The sequence below is a fragment of the Seriola aureovittata genome, chromosome 19, assembly GCF_021018895.1.
Source record: "Seriola aureovittata isolate HTS-2021-v1 ecotype China chromosome 19, ASM2101889v1, whole genome shotgun sequence".
In the NCBI taxonomy this organism is placed as follows: Eukaryota; Metazoa; Chordata; class Actinopteri; order Carangiformes; family Carangidae; genus Seriola; species Seriola aureovittata.
This window is the reverse complement of record NC_079382.1, coordinates 15,684,417-15,702,637: the sequence shown is the minus strand read 5'-3', so window position 1 is coordinate 15,702,637 and position 18,221 is coordinate 15,684,417. Positions and strand designations below refer to the sequence as shown.

Below are 18,221 nucleotides of genomic sequence, written 5' to 3'. Positions count from 1 at the left end.
CACAACCTAAAATGTATGTGTAACCGTCTTAAACTGTGACAGACAGTGACATCTGTACTGCACCTCACTGGCTCTGTCATTGACCGATAGATCCTGGCCAATCTTAAGTTCCACAGCGCGAGCCCAGCCAAAAATAGCTCTGGCTTCAATAACCAGGTCAGTCAAGTCAACCGTGAATGAGCCTGCATAAATCCTAGCCTCACAAACTGAAGTGCTGCAGGCATCGGCCCGATCAATACGTCAATTAATCCATAACACTTTGATCAAAAAATGTGCAAAATGTGGCCTTTCAAAAAATGATGCTCTTTGGAAAATAAAGAACAAAGACATAATGAATGAAGCATCCACAGCCCTTCTCACATCTACAAAGACTTTTCCATTCAAGCAGTATATTAAAAACAAAACATCACATATTATGAGAGGAAATATAAAAAATCATCTTTTGGCTCAATACAAAACGTGTATCTCTATCATAATTGGTCAATAATAAAATCAAATGAATAATAGTAGTAATGATACATTCATTGTTAAAGGAAAAGAGTTAAAGTTATTTTCCTTATTTTTTTTTTGTCAACAAATTCCATTAAAAGACCAAAACCAAAAATGCATTAGTCTGTCTGTCAAAACTTTCCAACCTCCCCTGCTGGTCTGTGGCCCTCAGCTCCAAGCCCGACGCTTCCTACTGAAGTCATGACTCTGGAAAAAGAAAAAGAGGTCATGAGTATAAGTATATACTTTTATGCATTAATTAAGGACTATTTTCAGTTGTGGATGAATACATATTTTGTGCCCTTGAGACTATTTCAGCATTCAGGGGATTGACTCAAACTAAAGTATGGCCATGTTTATTGTTATAAAGGTATATAATGGTTCATTGATATGCTGTTAATAATTTTAATAGGACTACAATGGAGAGCTGTGGCTCAAAAGAATAAGATACATCAGGTTTTGGCAACACAGACAATACTTGTTAGTAGGATCAATTCATTGGTGGTTTGGGTTTTTTCATGGTATCTGTTGACTGTTATAAGAAATCTAATATATCATTAGACTTATCTTTTCATTTTTACCATCAAAACGTGGTAGCAGCAGTAAAACCCTAACCCCAGTTTAGCAGCAGACGTCAGTGTAACATCAGAAAGAAGTTGAATAATCCAACGTTGGCTAATTGACATTGTGAATTGTGGTTTTGTTAACGACTATAGAATGTTTTTATTTTATATATGTCAAGACGGCGTAGGCACAACACGTTTGGAAGACGTTGCACTGTGGTCACTTAACAACACAACTTAAAACCAACAACATAGCAACATCAGCTGTCGTCAGTATTCTACCTCCAATTGCCGTTGGTATGGTTTGGTCAGCTGACGTCACAACCTACATTCAACCAAACACCAACGTCTAACGACATTGGTGGCCAGCTGTGTGCCTGCAGGGAAGATATTATGTTTTCCTGCAACACCCAGGTGATCAAAAAGAAATAAGAGACCACTTTGCAATCTGCCAGACCAGCAAAAAAAATGTTTTTAATATGGTGGTGTGTTGCGCATGTGTGTGTTATTTATTACTCAGGTTTGCTCTGGGTCCCCATGTGAAATAAGACAATCAGTCTCAGCTGTAGAGTCCTGCAGACCTGCGGGGTTTTAGCTGTAGGCCGGTCCGCTCTCTGCATCTCCTCCACTGCGTAATCACCAATACATCCTCATGAGCTCGAGCACTTCCTGCAGCCACTGACCCATCAGACAAAATTTTCCAGTGGCAGGTTCTGACCCAAGGCTGTTTGAGCAGGGGATCGAGCCTGGACCCTCATTACTTCAATTTTGGAGAGGCTGCAAAGTCCATGCTGAAGTCAGAGCTTTGATGTAGTTTAAATCTCGTGGGTGCTCAGAATGGAAACCTCCAAAAAAAAAAGAAAAGGAGCACACTGCTCCCTAACTGAAGTTCCCAGCGGCAAGTATCCACTGAGAAAAAAATTATGATTAAGTAAGTTAGATATTGATTTTATTGTTGTTTTATTTATGTTCTGGTGCTTTAAAAGAGGTCTGAAACTAAACATCAATTTTTAAAGACTCAGCTGTAGAGGGAATCTACGTAGTGCACACTGTAAATGTGAGGTGATGCCGCGAAGTGGCATTTACTAATTGCAAAAATAAAACCCTTTGCAATATTTACTGAATCTCCTCTAAAGCTTTTGCGACTTCTGTCTAAGATTACACTGGGAAAACCCAGCGTCCATTGTAAGTGTCACACTGTATTAGCTGCGCATCTCTAAACTGTGATTTAGCTGTGATTCATCCCCTCTCACATGAACAGGCCTGTGATATGCGTCCTGTGATACACAAAGACACTCACATCATCTCAAGGCGCTCAGGAGAAAGTTAAGAGGGAGCAAACAGTAGACGCAGGCAGGTCACCAGGCACCATGTGTGACTGCGACTGAGCCGCGGGAAAAAAGTGTGACCTCGCAGTGAAGTTAGCAAACCTCATCCTCACTTTACACGACACTTCGCTCCTGGTTTATGAGACCCCTATGAGGTCCTTTAAATGCATGTGTCAAAAAGAGACTCCACATACTGTTTATCACAATCTGCGCTGTGGAGCATGATGGTAAGGCGTCTTTATGCTGACGGTCGAACCACAGAGAACATAGACGTCACACCAACATAGCTGGATTAACCTGTTTGCTTCACCTCTGTGCTCCATGTATTCTGTCACGTTTGAGTAAATAAATGATTTTATTATTACTGCCTTCATTATACAGCTGAGAGTAAACAGGAAACAGAAAGAGAGAGCGAGATGAGGAATGACATGCAACAAAGGGTATCTGCTGTACAAGAGCCAGGGTCATTGGGGATCGTGGTTAGCTCTTCAACCTGTACGCCACCGAGGTGCCCTGCAAGGTAAACCCAATTAACACAACCCCATGTCGGTTCTGAAAGGATTTTCTGTCCTATTGACCAGCCAGTCAACAGAAAATTAATTGGCATATCTTTTGATAAAAGAGTCAAGCAACAATGCCAAACATTCAGTAGTTCCAGCTTTGAAAACGTCAAGATTTTCTTTTTCTCTATTTTATATCATCATTGGGTTTTGGACCGTAGGTCATACAGAAAAAAAAACGAATCTGAAGATGTCACCATGACCGATCAGTGCCATTTTGCATTTATGCATGAGTTTTACCAAGCCGCAGTAGTAGGCTGAAACCCGTTGCCCGTGGTTGGCCTGGCCCTGCATCACACAGAAAACAGTCAGCCAATCAGAAGAGAGGCTAAGAGACCGACTTGCTAGACTCCAGAGAGAAGCCTGAGAGAGAAGATGTAAAACCATATTGAGATGATTTTTGCTACTTAAAACCACCAATATATCTTTCTATGGATATAAAGACTTAAAATAAAACAATGGACAATTCTAAACTATGGGATCTTTAATGATGGATGGTGTCATATGTTATAGAGAGTCTAAAAGCCTGTAAAGTCTAATTTGTGATTCTGGCCTTTGTAAATACAGATGACTTAATTTGTTAAAAAATAAGACTGAATTGTTTGTTTAACACTCATGAATAGAGAGAGAATAATTTATTGGTGTGTCTTTATCTGCAGTTAGTGAAAACAGAGAGGTTACAAAATAAGTTGATTCTCTTCTGCAGTCTCTTTAAACCAGTCACTGACAAATGACTGATCAGTTTTCTGTTTTCTTTCTGACACAAATTCCCAGTTCACTTTCCTCAGTACATTATTGGCAGACTGATAAACTCTGGGGTAAAAGAAAATCCATACCTCCTGGAGAAATAATGCACATTGATTCTGAGGCCAATCACGCAAAACAACACCAACTCTCACACCAACATATGTGTACATCTACACACGCACACACACACACACACAGCTTGATGTTAACAGTTGCACTCGTTGGCAGGCCTCAGAGTGTGTAAGGCTGACTAAACATTACTGGAGAGCACATTACATAATGCCATGATATGAGCACATCATTAAGGCAATGCCATGGAGACAGGAGCAACTCACCCCCCACACCCCACACCCCATGCCCCACCTCCCGCCCCCAACTCTGCACCCCCGCCTCTTCCCTGCCACCAAAGCATCCTGGGAAGGGTGCCCTTCAGCTGCCTACATCTCATTACATGACGTTCAACGTGGCCTGCAGCTTCCTGCTGACATTCAATTAAAGTCTTTCATTTTCCCGCCATTTGCTCCGCCTCCACGGCTCTGCTGCTGCTCCCACTGTCATTTGATAATTATTCCAAACATCCCTCCAATTAGAGGTGAATCTGTTAATTAGCCTTTGCACCTCAGTAAGTGAGAAGCACCTGTGCTGCTTTACAGGGTGAAAGTACTGGGAGAGCAGCAAATAGGCATCATGTGTCTTCTTTGACCTTTGACCTTTGCATATTCGTTATGGTTGAGTTGCGAACCTCTGGACCATGTGACTCGGAGTTAAACTTAAAGTCATTTTGCATGAAATTGACCAATTTCAGAATTGATGGAGTTGGATTATTTATTGACTTGTCAAGATGTGGATGCTAGACAACAAAGAATCACTATACCCCAGTTCCATACCGTATATACGAATGTTTGACTGAATATAAAGAGAAAAACTGTTCATTACGTTTGGTCACTGATTTCAATCCGCCTACAATTTTGTTACTACTTTGTAAACTCATAAGATCTGGGAGCAGTGTTGAAGGTGTATTAGTTAGTTTCCCGTTTTTCATTTTCTGAGCTGTCACAAGAGATGTTATATTTATATAGTATAATATTTTGTATATATAATATTTTTTCCAGCCAGTCCATCAAAACCAAACTCAAAAAACTGATGCTTTAGTATGCATGTTGTATTTTTCAAGTTTTCGTGTTTAGGATACTATTGGCACTAGGAAATTAGCATTCAATAAAGTAGATACTGGAATTTCTATGTAAACAAAAGCACATGTAGCTTATCTGACCTGTGATTTACATAAGAATGTATGTATAAATTAATAATTTTGTCATTAGTACACATGATAAAAAATGCAATATTAATATTTTTTATTTTCTTGATTAATCAATTAACCACTTAGTTTCAGAATGTCAGAAGTGAAAAACACCTCTCACAATCTGAGCACAAGGTCACATCTTCAAAGTGGCTTATTTTGTCCAACCAGCAGTCTAAAGCTAAAAGATATTCAGTTTACAATTACAAAAGCTGTAAGTAGAGGATACTTAATACTTAAAAATGTAAGATTGTCAAACTGTTAATCACTTATCAAAATAGCTTTGATTAAATGTCTGTCCGACCCCACTCCTCCTCTGCTGCTCTAACGATACACTTGTTTTACTCAGATTTAGATGAAGATATCTCCTGACTTGTCAGCCCTCAGTCTGTCCTTCCTAACAAGTCAACCCTGCTCCCCGCATTACTGCCATCCACTCTAATGAACTCTGTCACATGTCTGTTGCATTATTACATAACACTTGTCTCTCTATATGAATATTTCAACGGTGATTACCCACCCTGTCACCAGCTTTTGCTTCCCATAGATCCACAATAAACATTGACAGCATGACCCTCATTAAACCTAAAGTGAGAAAGGTCATGTGTCGGCTCCGAGCTATTGATTTGATTGCAAAATGGATCAATGGCACAGAAAATACCAGGGAAACATGTATAAATCATCAGCAGATGAGGACACCAGGAGCTCTCCAGGAATGATCAGGGGGGAGAATGTGGGTGATATGAAAATGCTAAAATTAACTTTGCTTAACAGGCAATTAGATATAATTAATGGTCATTGAAATCACAGCAGGTATGAATATTATTTACCTATTTCACTTTTGATGCCATGGAAAGGAAAAGCTATTTATATACAATGAGGTCCAGAAGTCGGGATCTCAGTTTCAAGTCACTGCTCTTAATATTTCCTTCATCCAGAATCCAAGGCTAATGTAATCCGACCAATAAAAGCATAAAAGAATAAGTAGCAACCTTTTCCGACATCTCAGAAAGTGCTCTGAGGTTACAGCGTTTGATCAGACAGCCCCTTCTGTAATACTGATGGACCCTAACGATTGAGAGAACAAACTTAGGGTTCCTGCTGCAGCTCGACATCCTGCGGAGTGGCACATCTGACACATGCTAATGAGACACTTAACAGCTCCTTAGATTTCCAGCTGCGCTTCCCGTGGACTGGACATGAGAGTGTCTGTGTCTCAGGTCATTGTTCTTCACTAAAAAACAAAGAATGTCCTCCTTTGTGCTTCCTCAGTTATTTTTGTCAAGAGGTTATTGCCACAATCTACAGTTCACAGTTTACATTACATGTCAGACAATACAAAAGCATCGCCCTTGACGGATGACTGCACTTAAGAGTTTGTCTTCTTTCCAGCTGCTGCTGACTCAAGTTACATTGCTTCAGTGTTTGCAAAGATTTTTCCACAACAGAAGTAGTTTTTGCCTCATATAAAAGATTTAGATCCGCAATTTTGATCTCGTCGGGTTCTTGATCTGACAAGAACAGGAAGCGTCTTCGAATAAACTGAGTCGATCAGGATAACTGCTTGAATTATGCATCAGTTTATTCATTGGTTCATTTCACTGGAACAGAGCATAATAAACACTGCTGTAGAGGTAGCAGTTACCCAACAAGCTAGTTTGTTTTCATCTGTGTCATCTGATTAAAGTAAATTTATTCTACTTTTTTTTATCTTCCTTGAACACACTTGTTTGATCCCGACTTCCTTAATGGTTCAGTGATTGGAAAAAGGTTGAGAGGACTGATTTAAATGGAAAACATCCTCAATTCAGTCTGTGTTTGTTGTACATGGATCACAGTGTAGAACAACATATTTCAACAGGGAGCATCGTACTCAGATTTTAGCCATCTGATTTTTTTCAGTGTTTAAATTTGCTGTTCTACATTTCCCAATACAGTATCTAGGAAGATTATATATCTAAGAAGTTATTATTAACTTATTATTATTAAGTTATAATAGTTAATATATGCTTTTTAGTCATTTTTGTAAATCCCTCAGAGAAAAACTAGTTTGTCACTGTTTCCAACATTGTAGTGAATGAACTGTTTATTCAGCTCTGTCACTGGCAGTTTTCATTTCCCTATTTTACTTTGTTGATCTCTGCATATTGACAGTGACCTTAATTTCCTTCTCTAAGGACACTGTGAAAAAAAAACAAAAAATTGTCACAACCACCATCTCTACCGTACGTGAATCATATAATTTTCCAACGGCAGCAAAATCATATTGAAAATAAATTTGAAGAACTGTGTGGTTAGCATCAGCATGACAGGCACTCGTCATTGTGGCTCAACAAACCTTACAGTGCTGATTTGAGAAAAAGATCTACTGCTGAGGTCGGGTAATTCAGTGCATTAACACCTCAGACACTAAGGCGAAATACAACTTAAATAAACAAAACCCCATTGGCGGAGCATTTTGACTCAGATTCCAATCATCACAGTTGTTCCACACCTCCAAAGAAAGGCCAAGATCCAATCACCTGGTTTTGAATGTTTATTAACATCTTCCGCATCCATTCAGTTTCTATATTTACATCGTCTGTGCTTCTCTCAAAAAGGGAACATCTGGAAAGACAGTATGAAACCTGTTCTTGTTCTTGTTCCATGTCGGACTTTATGCATTTTAGTAGCGCCGCGGTTTATATCATATTTTAAAACATGAACCCACTATCCAAACAGCAAATAACTAGTTTCCACTAAAAATGAGCAGAATAATCAAGATCATTCAATTCTCAGTCCTGTGTAAAAATATGCACAGAATAACAAACTCAATCGTATGATTCATGGTCGATTTATAATAAACAAATCTAAATGTTCGGCCATCTCTCCTCGCCTTACTGCTCTGTGTTTGTGTTTCGTGGCTGTTTGCCCCGACCTCTCTTCCCACAGTCTGGCTGTCAATCATATTCCATGTTCAGTATTTTATAAAGTCACACATGCACCGGTCTTAAGGGACCATGTGTGAGTGAGTCACACTTGTTGGCTTGATTGCTGTCTGCTATCGATTGTGCTGCTGTCCTGTTCCCCCTCATGGCACGCAAGTTCAGCACATCGCTTTCTTTTTTTTTTTTCTTTTTTTAACGGCGTCACTAAATGTTCAGAGGTTTCACTGTACAAAGACTGCTTTGACTTTCTCAATCTCAATAAAAAATACTGTAGCTACACTTCTCTGATGATCACAGGCGGGTTAGAGGAAATCGTCTTTAGGTTTAGAAGCCAGAGCACTGAGGAGGCTGGATGAAGAAAGAGAACACTGAGGATGACTGGTATTAAGTATATATATATAAAAATGTTCCTCCTGAGCAGGGTTGGCAGGCCGTATGACACAATATAATCCTGGGCTGAAAATGTTTGCAGCTGCAGACACTGACCATGACTGCAAACACAGATACAGTTATGTGTGGGGAGATGTTGGCTCACCACTGTCTCTTCGTAGGTGTCCCACACTGTCACTTTGCACTGGGTGGATGTGGCGTCCTGCTGTTCTCTCTGCACTGGGGTACATTTCCAAAAATATATCTTGTGCAGTGACAGATAACTCTAGTGACATTCACCTCATAAGATTTTTTTTCCAGTTGGGGGTGGGGTGGGGGTTTCTGTTTGGTTTTATCCTGTCGTAAAACAGTATATATGTAACATACTTGCAAACACAAACATTACACATTAAAAATATATTGCATATACATTATATGAATCTGTTTAACCTTAGGGAAGAACATTGGGCAGTGTGCTTTGAATTCTATTCTATTCAATTCTATTTTATTCTATTCTATTCTATCTTCTTCCTTGTGGACAGAACTGAGTCTACCCGAACATCTGGAGCTCTTGCTTTCTGTTTCATCACTGTTAGTTTCAAGTTGTGCTTTCCCCATTGCTTTATGTAAAATAAAACAAGTCAATTCTGAATTCTAATAATAAGATATTAGAAATAAAGTAGGCCGACTCGAGATCAACTGCTAGCTAATGGTAAAATTAACTAAAAGTATTTTGGTTTCAAACTATTGAAGCTGATAAAAACTTGGGTAAAGCTCACACGGTCAAAGCTTTGACAGCATCTCCACAGCTTTGTCTCTTTTTTAAGCATCATGCCACCTCAGCATATTCACAGCATCATTAGCACGAACGCTGCTCACAGAGGCTTCAACACAGAGCTGTAAGCTGTAAGCACCAGCAGTCACTCCCCCATCATGTTCTTGAACAGAACAGGCTGATGTCAGCTTGAATAAATAAGCCTTTTTTTGGGGCTGGTGGTGGTGGGGGGTGGGGGGGTATTACACAGTAAAGTAACTTTGTGAAATATATTTATAAAACATACAGGTCACATTTGTACTGATCTGTATGAATACACCAAATGTACAACACACCTTTGTATAAAAAAATATGTAAGACTCATGTTTTACTGTCACATGTCTGTCAATCTTTACATCAAGAGCTCAATCAGCATCCACAACAATGAGAGTAAATCAACATATACATACAGGAAGTCAGTGGGTGGGCAGCGATATTTCATGTTCCAGTTGTGGGTGAATGTATATCAAGAGCTTTGAAAGGTGCTCATTATTTCAGGACAACAACAAAGCAAACAGCAGACCAAAGACATTCCGATCTGTAAATCCTGGCTGACAGGTATTCAGTGACAGATATGTCCGAGAAGACAGAGGCTTTCAATATAATGTGCTGAGGATTGTGTCATGTTGAATGAATAATTCATGGCAGATTTACAAGCGCCTACTGTGAATCTCTCGGGGAGGATGTGCCCATAACTATCAGCTGATGAATTCTTTAAGCACACCTACTGCTGCTCTTCCCTGATGTATTATACATAAGTCACGACTCACTCTGGGTTCAAGCCACTCCACTTCGCTTTAAGTGTCGCCAGCAGCTTTGGATTGTTCCAGCAGTGACGTCTAATTGATTTTTATAGCTCCAGATTCAGATGGCAGAGACTGAAAAACTGAGAATTACTGCATCACTTGTTGCTGTCACTTGTTGCAGATGAATGAGAAAACTGAACTTTTTATGTTCCTTATGGGTGATATTATCATTAGTGGACATGTTCTTGAATAGACAGCAAATAAATAATGCAAATGCAAAAAATGCAAATGTTTCAAGAACAACAAAGGAACCACTAAAAACTCAATTAAATATGCACTACACCATAAAATATAATATATTTGCAATAAGCCATTTATGCTTTTACAATATTTTTACAATAGTTCCCAATTATTCCAGCAAATGTTTCCTTTCTTATCTCTTCAACCCCCACATATTCACCATTGTTTAGATTCATGCTTCACAGGTCTACATTTGATGCAGAAGTGCAACCATAAAAACTGCATATGTTAGTGTTGTCACTGGATGTTAGCATGATATATTATTTTCACTGAAGTGTTGGAACAAACCGAAGAGGAATAATACAGTACATGTGATGCTGTCATACACTCTGGGGGGAAAGAATAATCCTTTTTTTGTACCTTTGAAGCTTCTTGTAGGAAACTGAAAGAGATGCATTCAGAGTTGAAGGTGTTGCTACTTTAAATACAGCAGCTTTTAAGTCTGTACGTTTTTTTTTCATATACACTCTAAGACAAAGTCACAAAAATAGCAAATGTAAATATATATATATATATACATAATAAAATACATTTTGTTATATAATGCAATAAGATACATATTATATACTGAGATATTGTTGTGAGGTGAGTATCATGCCTCAGTTTGCCATGGTTGTAATGCCAAGCCACACAAACAGGTGGACAGTGTGAGCATCAGGAGCATCATGTGCAACGTGTCTTGAAAAGAGGAAACAGGCAGGAACATGAGGCCAGTAAGTGCCACATGTGTAGGTCCACATTTAAGGTCATATTGTAATGTCCAGCTGGGCTGGGGACAGCTGTAGGGAGACACTCTGCTGAGAGACGCACAGTTCACTGAGCAGGACACACACACACACACACACACACACACACACACACACACACACACACACACACACACACACACTATATCTCACTGTACCCACAGCCAGACACGGAAAAACACACTCAGACGTGCACGGACACCCTCGTAGCTTAAAATGACAACACAAAATCAGTTTTAGTTTCAAACCCACACATATGTACACAGAAACACACACACACACACACACACACACACACACACACACACACACACACACACACACATACATACACAGAAACACACACACATGCATTTGAGACAAAGTTAAACAAGCAGTCAGAACAGTTCACCCTGGGCTGTTTATGAGTGCAAGGCGGAGGTCAAAGGTCAGGGGTTCCAGCCACATGCGATCTTCATTATCGCACTGTGGGAGAGAGCACTGAATGTGAAGGAAACCTGGACCTCACAGAGCTGAAATATGGCTGTGTTAAAGCTGTCAGGGACGAGAGGCAGCAATATGTTGTATTAATAACACTTCTTTAAGTAACATGAAAACATCTCCACTGCAGGGAGGATGTTTCACCGTCACCGTAAAAGTGTTGCAACATCCCCATCTTGTGACTGGTTTAGTAACAGTCCGTGTGAATTGATTTGTAATGAAATGAGCTGCACGTAATGCATTCTGATTCAGTTCATTTTGCATATTATGCATATATGTGCGGATTTGAGAATCATGAATGCAAACATCTGTTGTCAGTGGTTAAATTTAACAAAGTCCATGTACTCAAGCTCTGTACTTACGCTTGAATATGGTCATTTCATGCCAGTTTAAATTTCAACTATTATTCAGATTATTAAAGTTTCTCCTCCAATAAATTTATTTAACAGTTATAGTTACAGTTATATGCATACTGTACAACATGAGTTTATAAAACATGATGCATTGTTATGGATTTAACTTCCCAACAATGTGTGGTTTATACAAATTTCAACCACAACTGTAAAATGTTACTTACAAATTATTGCATTAATACATTGAATAATTCTACTTTGCTGCTGATTGGATGGTGAATAACAGGACGACCGGTGAGTCAGTCACTGGCAAACAAACAAGCAGCATGATTAACTGAAACTATCAGAAACACAACCGTCAATATTGCACCAATTTTTGGATAAATGGGCAACACTTCATAAAGCCTGACACGGACATGTAACTGGAGGTTATAAAATAAAAACGCACGTATTTAACACACGTAAACTACATAAATTCTGCACAAAAGTTTTTAAAAAATTCTTCAATACTGCAGTCTGACCACAAGATGGCGGCAGCGCGCAGTCACCTTACACTAAAAAGATTTCAGTTCCTCAACAGCTGGTTTGATTGTTAGTTTGTCCTTGTCTTAAAGCTGAGAGTTGAGCCCGAGACATGACTTTTGAGACACGTTTAAAGACAAATATCCAGGGTGAGTTTTTGTGTTTTTAATTTAAAATCACACTCTCGTTTCTAAAGTGGCTGCAAACGTCAGATTTACTGATTAACAGAATTTCCTGGAAAATGACTCTTGAGCCAAAGTATTGAGGTCCGCCGCCTCCTTCTCTCTCTCTCTCTCTCTCTCTCTCTCTCTCTCTCTCTCTCTCTCTCTCTCTCTCTCTCTCTCTCTCTCTCTCTCTCTCTCTCTCTCTCTCTCTCTCTCTCTCTCTCTCTCTCTCTCTCTCTCTCTCTCTCTCTCTCTCTGATCAACCTCATGCTGCTGCTCTACAAACTTGTGGACGTCGAGAGAAACGAGGCGGTGCTAGTCTTCAGCAGAGGGTCATATCCCAGCTCACAGCATTTATTCCTCACCGGTGGAGCTCCGTCTTTCACTCAGTCCCTGCCGGTGAAAACACTGGCTGGAGTAATTTTGCGTCCAGCAGCATGGAAGTAAGCAAAGGAGAGGAGCGGTCTAATGAACAGGCAGCGACTTTATTTGGGACACCAGAGCTGGAGGGTCAAAGGAGAAACACTGGACGGGCGAAGAAGAGGAGCAACCGGTGTAAAATCATTGCTGTGGTATGAAAGCAGTAACACTTACCTTTTCCCTGTATCTGACCACCTAACTCCTCTGTGACTCACCAGTACAAGGACACATGGTGTTATTTACCTCCACACTTTTACAATACAGCTGATTTATGTGTCAACGTGCCTTTATCCCATTTTAAGTGAAACTGAAGGGGTCTTGCTGTTCTGTTGACCACACAATCCAAACTAAAATATCTTTGTATAATTCTTCACAGTAGTTGACCTGTGGTACTCAGTGGACTTCATTAATCACCTAATTATCATTTCTATCTTATGCATCTTTATAAGGCTCTATAATGTTCCTGATGGACCTTATGAACTTGAAATGTGTTCACACTGTGTTAGTTGAACAACAGAAAGATAAACTGCAACTATTCTGATGTGAGTTTATAGATTCAGTTATTTTTCAAACAAAAACAGTGAAAAAAGTCCAAACATTCTCTGGTTCCAGCTTCTTCGATGAGATCACTTTCTTTCGGACTGGAAAGTACATTTCTTTCATTTCTGGACTTTTGGCCAAACAAAACAAGACATTTAAAAATGTTTCACAGCCTAAACAATTCATTAGGTAGCTAATCTTGAGGATAATCAGCAGATTAATCAAAAAGGGCCATAATCGTGACTTGCAGCCCATGTGATAGTATCTGACTTTATCATAATCTCCAAAATTAAAAACCACCGTCTGCTTTTCTACACTGTTTACTCTCAGTGCCATGAGTCCACAGCTGACACACAGCCGAGACCAACGGTGTGAGAGTGGAAACTACATGTTTTCACTCCACTGCAAAGTCACAGAGGCCAGAAGTGTCACCTACAGGTGGAGATGATCTACAGTTGTTGATATAAAGCACAGACTTGACCTGTAAGACTACAATGAAATATGGTGATTGCATTAACCCATCTTCAAATAGCTTGTTTTGTGTGACCAAAACCTCAAAATATTCAATTTGCTCTAATGAACAAGCACGAGAAGCAATGAATTGTGACATTTGAGAACCTAGAACCATGAAATGTTTGTCACTTTTTGCTTGAATAATAGTTTCAGAAAAATTTTCTGTCATTCAACTGTTTTGATTTGACATCTTTAGCCACAGCACATTCCTGTGGTCAGAGAATCAGTTCGCATGATACATAAGAAGAGCAGTGTGAGGTTATTTGTGGAGTTGAGGGCATATCATATAGCAGGCTTATCCTCTTTTCTGAGACTTCTCTTGTTTATCTTGTAGTTAGAGGGGTTTTTGAGGTAAATACAGCTGCTTATGGACTGAAATTTGCTGAACGTCAGTATTTTGTGCCACTTTAAGGCCAAAAAACAAGCCCAGTTATCTTTTGATTTACTACTTCTAGCTATTTTATGACCGGGATGAGATTGTATTTGGACATTTGAATTATTAGCCCCTTTGTATCCCGAAAAATTGTATTGTTGTCACGGAGAGCAAGTCTCAGAAAAGAACCGCAGCTTTTTATTGTTCACAGTTCTTAGTGTTTGAGAACAACCACACATGGACGGATGGCAGCTAAATCTGCGATACATTTGGGGATTTACAAAAAGCTGACAAAAACCATAATTGAAAGAATTGCAAGGAAAAATTTGATTATATGTTTGAAATAATGCTTTTATGTAGCTTTGGCCAGGGATTTGTCAGAAAAAAAAAGTTTGTTACCGTAAAACTAATTGTATTTAAGTCAAATGGCAAGTTATGAGTTAAGAGTTTGTGGAATCTGCCTCATCACTGAAATGTAAATTGTGCAGATGGCAAAATCATCTCGCAGTATACACACCTTTTTAAACTATTTACTTGCAAACGCCAGTTAAAACCGCAGGACTTCGCATTTTCAGCTGCTGTCTGCTTGGCACTGATTAGATGCACATGTGGCAAAGTCTAGACGACGATCTGCTCTGTCCTGTCATGTAGCAGCCACCATACATTTCCTAGTAGTTGTAATATTGGTATTTGTAATACCGCTGTGTTCTCTAAAGACGAAAAGCAGGGTTTATTTTTAACTCACATTTTTCATATTATTAGTCACTGTAAGAAGACATTTTTATGCTCGTGTCCTCAGCTTGTGCTGCCCGGTCTGACTCCCAGCGGTCTAATCAGATCTTTACTATGTAGACAATAGTAATAGAGTGTGTTTTCGGAGTCAGACGAGTAGGTTTCCACCAGACAGACTGTTTACTTTCACAGCCCACAAAGACCACGTCTAAAGGCTTTTCCCAAGAAGCCAGGTCTCTCTCCCTCCCTCTCTCTCTCTCTCTCTTCACCTATAGCTGGAGAAAATAAGTGCACATACGCGGAGGCCGTGCACACACAGCAGCATATTTTCATACCCGTCTAGGAATTCCAAGTGTTGCGTATGTGAATCACACTAAATGGATGACTTATGGCGGATGATGCCCACATTTCCCAGTGCTTTTGAAACTTAACTGCACAGTGCTACAGCTTTCTAGTAGGGAATAATTAGAGGGCATGATTGACTACAGCATGGAAATTATCTAAACTACTGCTGAGTCAGAGCATCTTATTTGTCTCAAAACACCCACGTCTTCATTTTCCCCCTGTGTATATCAACATGTTTAACCTCCTAGGACCTGGCGTCCACATATGTGGACCTCACATTTTGGGTTCTCTAGACCACAACACTAACTTTTTCTCAGCAAGGGCCTGGTGACCACATATGAGGATATTATACTGCCACTCAGTAATCGAAATTTAAAACTAATGTCCTCATATGTGGACATAATTTTTCTCAGGTCCCAATCAGAATAAAGATCAAAGAGAAATTAAAAATGCACGCCATGCAAGAGTTCGGGTCTTAGGATGTTAAAAAGCTTCCTCTAAATAAGTTTTTGTTAGATTTATGTTTATTATTCAGATTTATTATAAATCTGTCAAATAGAATTCATTCAAATCATTAAAAAAAAAAAGTATTTTCCCACTTTTTTGAAAACTGCTGTATTTCATTACTGGCAGGAAGATAAGATAACGACAGAAAAGATAAATAAGATGAAACTTTAGTGGTTCCTGTGACTTGCTAACAGTTGGATAAGATTAATATCTTATGACCTGTGTGAGGAAACGGGGTTCTCCCAAAAGCAGGAGGCTAAAAACAAAGAAGAAAACAATGCAGAGCAAGTTAATGCTTTTATTTTTTTATTTTTTTAGGCTCGCTCTTAAATAATTGCTTTCAGTGGTGAATCTCAGTGTCATGTGGTGAGTCTGGTGACAAGTGGTCACCAGATGAGGCGTCACAATATGGTTTAAAGGATAAATAGAATCTATCTTATATAAACTGTGACAAAGGTGAGGTGTTACAAGCCAAAACCTTTGTAAACCACTGAATTTTTGAGGACTACCGAATGTTTAAAACAGGGAGCACACTTTAAATCAAGGTTTCAAACCAGCTCTCAAACGCCATTATAATTAAACAGCCATGATAACCACTGCAGGCCTGGTGCGGGTGTAGTGGGGGCTTCAAAATAAGCAGCCATGATTAGACTACTCATCTCTGAATACACTGATTTAGATTTAAGGCTGGATGATAAAAAACGATAACGAGAATTATCCCGATATAATTTCCCTCGGTAAGTGGTCAATAAATGTTCGATGTGATTCATTTCCATGCTTGGATAGCATGCACAGAAATGAAATCACAAACAGCCAATCACGTCGTAGGAATGGAGATATGCATTGCTCAAGTTAGATTTTAGATTACTTAGATTAGATTTTATCATTATAATTTTTGTGAATGTCCTACCTCAGATTTGCAACATGTTCTGGCCAGAGTTTGTCATGTTCTTAACAAAAAAAGTTTATAACCACAGTCAGTTTTTTCAACAAAATCTGCCTTTAAACTTGAAAGAAGCAATGATTTGACATTTATCCTGATAATTATGGATATCGACTTATATAAACATTTTTATTGTGATGACATTTTTGGCCACATCGTCCAGCCCTATTCAGATTTCCTTGAAAACGCCCGTCTAATTACAAACCCTTCACCCTCATCATTCGATATGATATCATAGATAGGAGCAGCAGATAAATGAGAAACTAGGCCTCCCTCCTCGCTTTACTTTTCAATTTCAGAGGGCCAAGATCAACATTTGGACAGTTGGTGATGGTATATGAGGGAAGGTGGAAATGATTAGAGTCAGGTTTAAAGTATGAATAACAGGCCCCCGTTGCTCAGCACTGCAAGACCTTGATCCTATCTTCAATAAAGATTAAAGTCTCACCAAAAAAAATAAGAATGAATGAGTAGATCAAAGGCTGGATGAATAAACAAAATGACAAGACTGAGAGTGTTCAGCCAGGGTAGTAGCTCTGTGAGGCTTTAACTTAGGCACAGCAGTGCTTTGAGCTGAATGCTGATGGGGCTGTCATTAGTTTTTCAGGTATTTTGGTCATAAACCAAAGTATTAAAGAAAAATTATGAGTTACTGCAATTCATCCTGAGGGGAACATGAATGTCTTTCATGGCAAAGTGCCAACCTCGTGGTGGCAGTCAGGGATCACCGAAATCATTACAGTTCATTCTCTCAGGATCATGAATGTCTGTTCAGCATTTTGATTCAATCCATCCAGTAACTGTTGAAATACGTTAGTAGATTAGTGAAAACATTGACCTGCTGCTGTTGGCACCAGTGATATCTTTACCAAATTTCACGGCAGTCCATCCAATAGTTGTCAAGACACTTCGCTAAAAAAACAATCTTATCAACCTCATGGTGTTGCCAGGGGAAAAGACAGGGGATCATCAAAGTTATTCGGATTTAACCTCTGGGGAGCACGGATGTTCAGTCTGGACCTACCAACCAACATTACCACCCATAGAGCCAAAGCTGCTAGCATGGAAGAAAAAGAGTCTTTCTCTGTGTAGTTGCAGCACGCATTCTGTTTGTATGATTAAAGAAACTTATAGTTCTGCCGAATGTCCTGATTTACGTCTTCTCTCAAGGAGCCAGAAGTCTGTAGCAGTAAGTTTATATTATGGTCACAAAGGCGTGTAGCTGACACTGAAATATGTCTGGAGAGCCAGTAAATTAAGCTTCAAATTAAAAGACATTTTCCCCACTATATCAACATGTTGAGATTTCATTCTTTTCTGTTCACTTTCGGTCGTCATTTGGAGCATTAGTCTCAACATCTTAAGTCGTGTTTGTTGTGTGTGATTTATGTTCAGTAACTTTTTACGAAAAAACAAACATATCCTGACATTTGGTCTCTG

The 18,221-nt window shown here is 39.3% G+C and overlaps 1 protein-coding gene across 2 annotated transcripts in view; it reads left to right on the top strand.

Annotated features, from left to right (window-relative positions):
• The first annotated feature begins 12,727 nt into the window (after nucleotides 1–12,727).
• enpp1 (ectonucleotide pyrophosphatase/phosphodiesterase 1) overlaps nucleotides 12,728–18,221 on the top strand; it is a 29,873-nt gene continuing 24,379 nt past the window's right edge. The window contains exon 1 of one of the 2 annotated variants that reach the window (XM_056363319.1): nucleotides 12,728–12,980. In XM_056363319.1, coding sequence (XP_056219294.1) covers nucleotides 12,846–12,980 — 135 coding nt within the window. In that variant the 5' untranslated portion in view covers nucleotides 12,728–12,845. The remainder of the gene's footprint in view (nucleotides 12,981–18,221) is intronic. The other variant, XM_056363320.1, reaches the window with a different exon arrangement.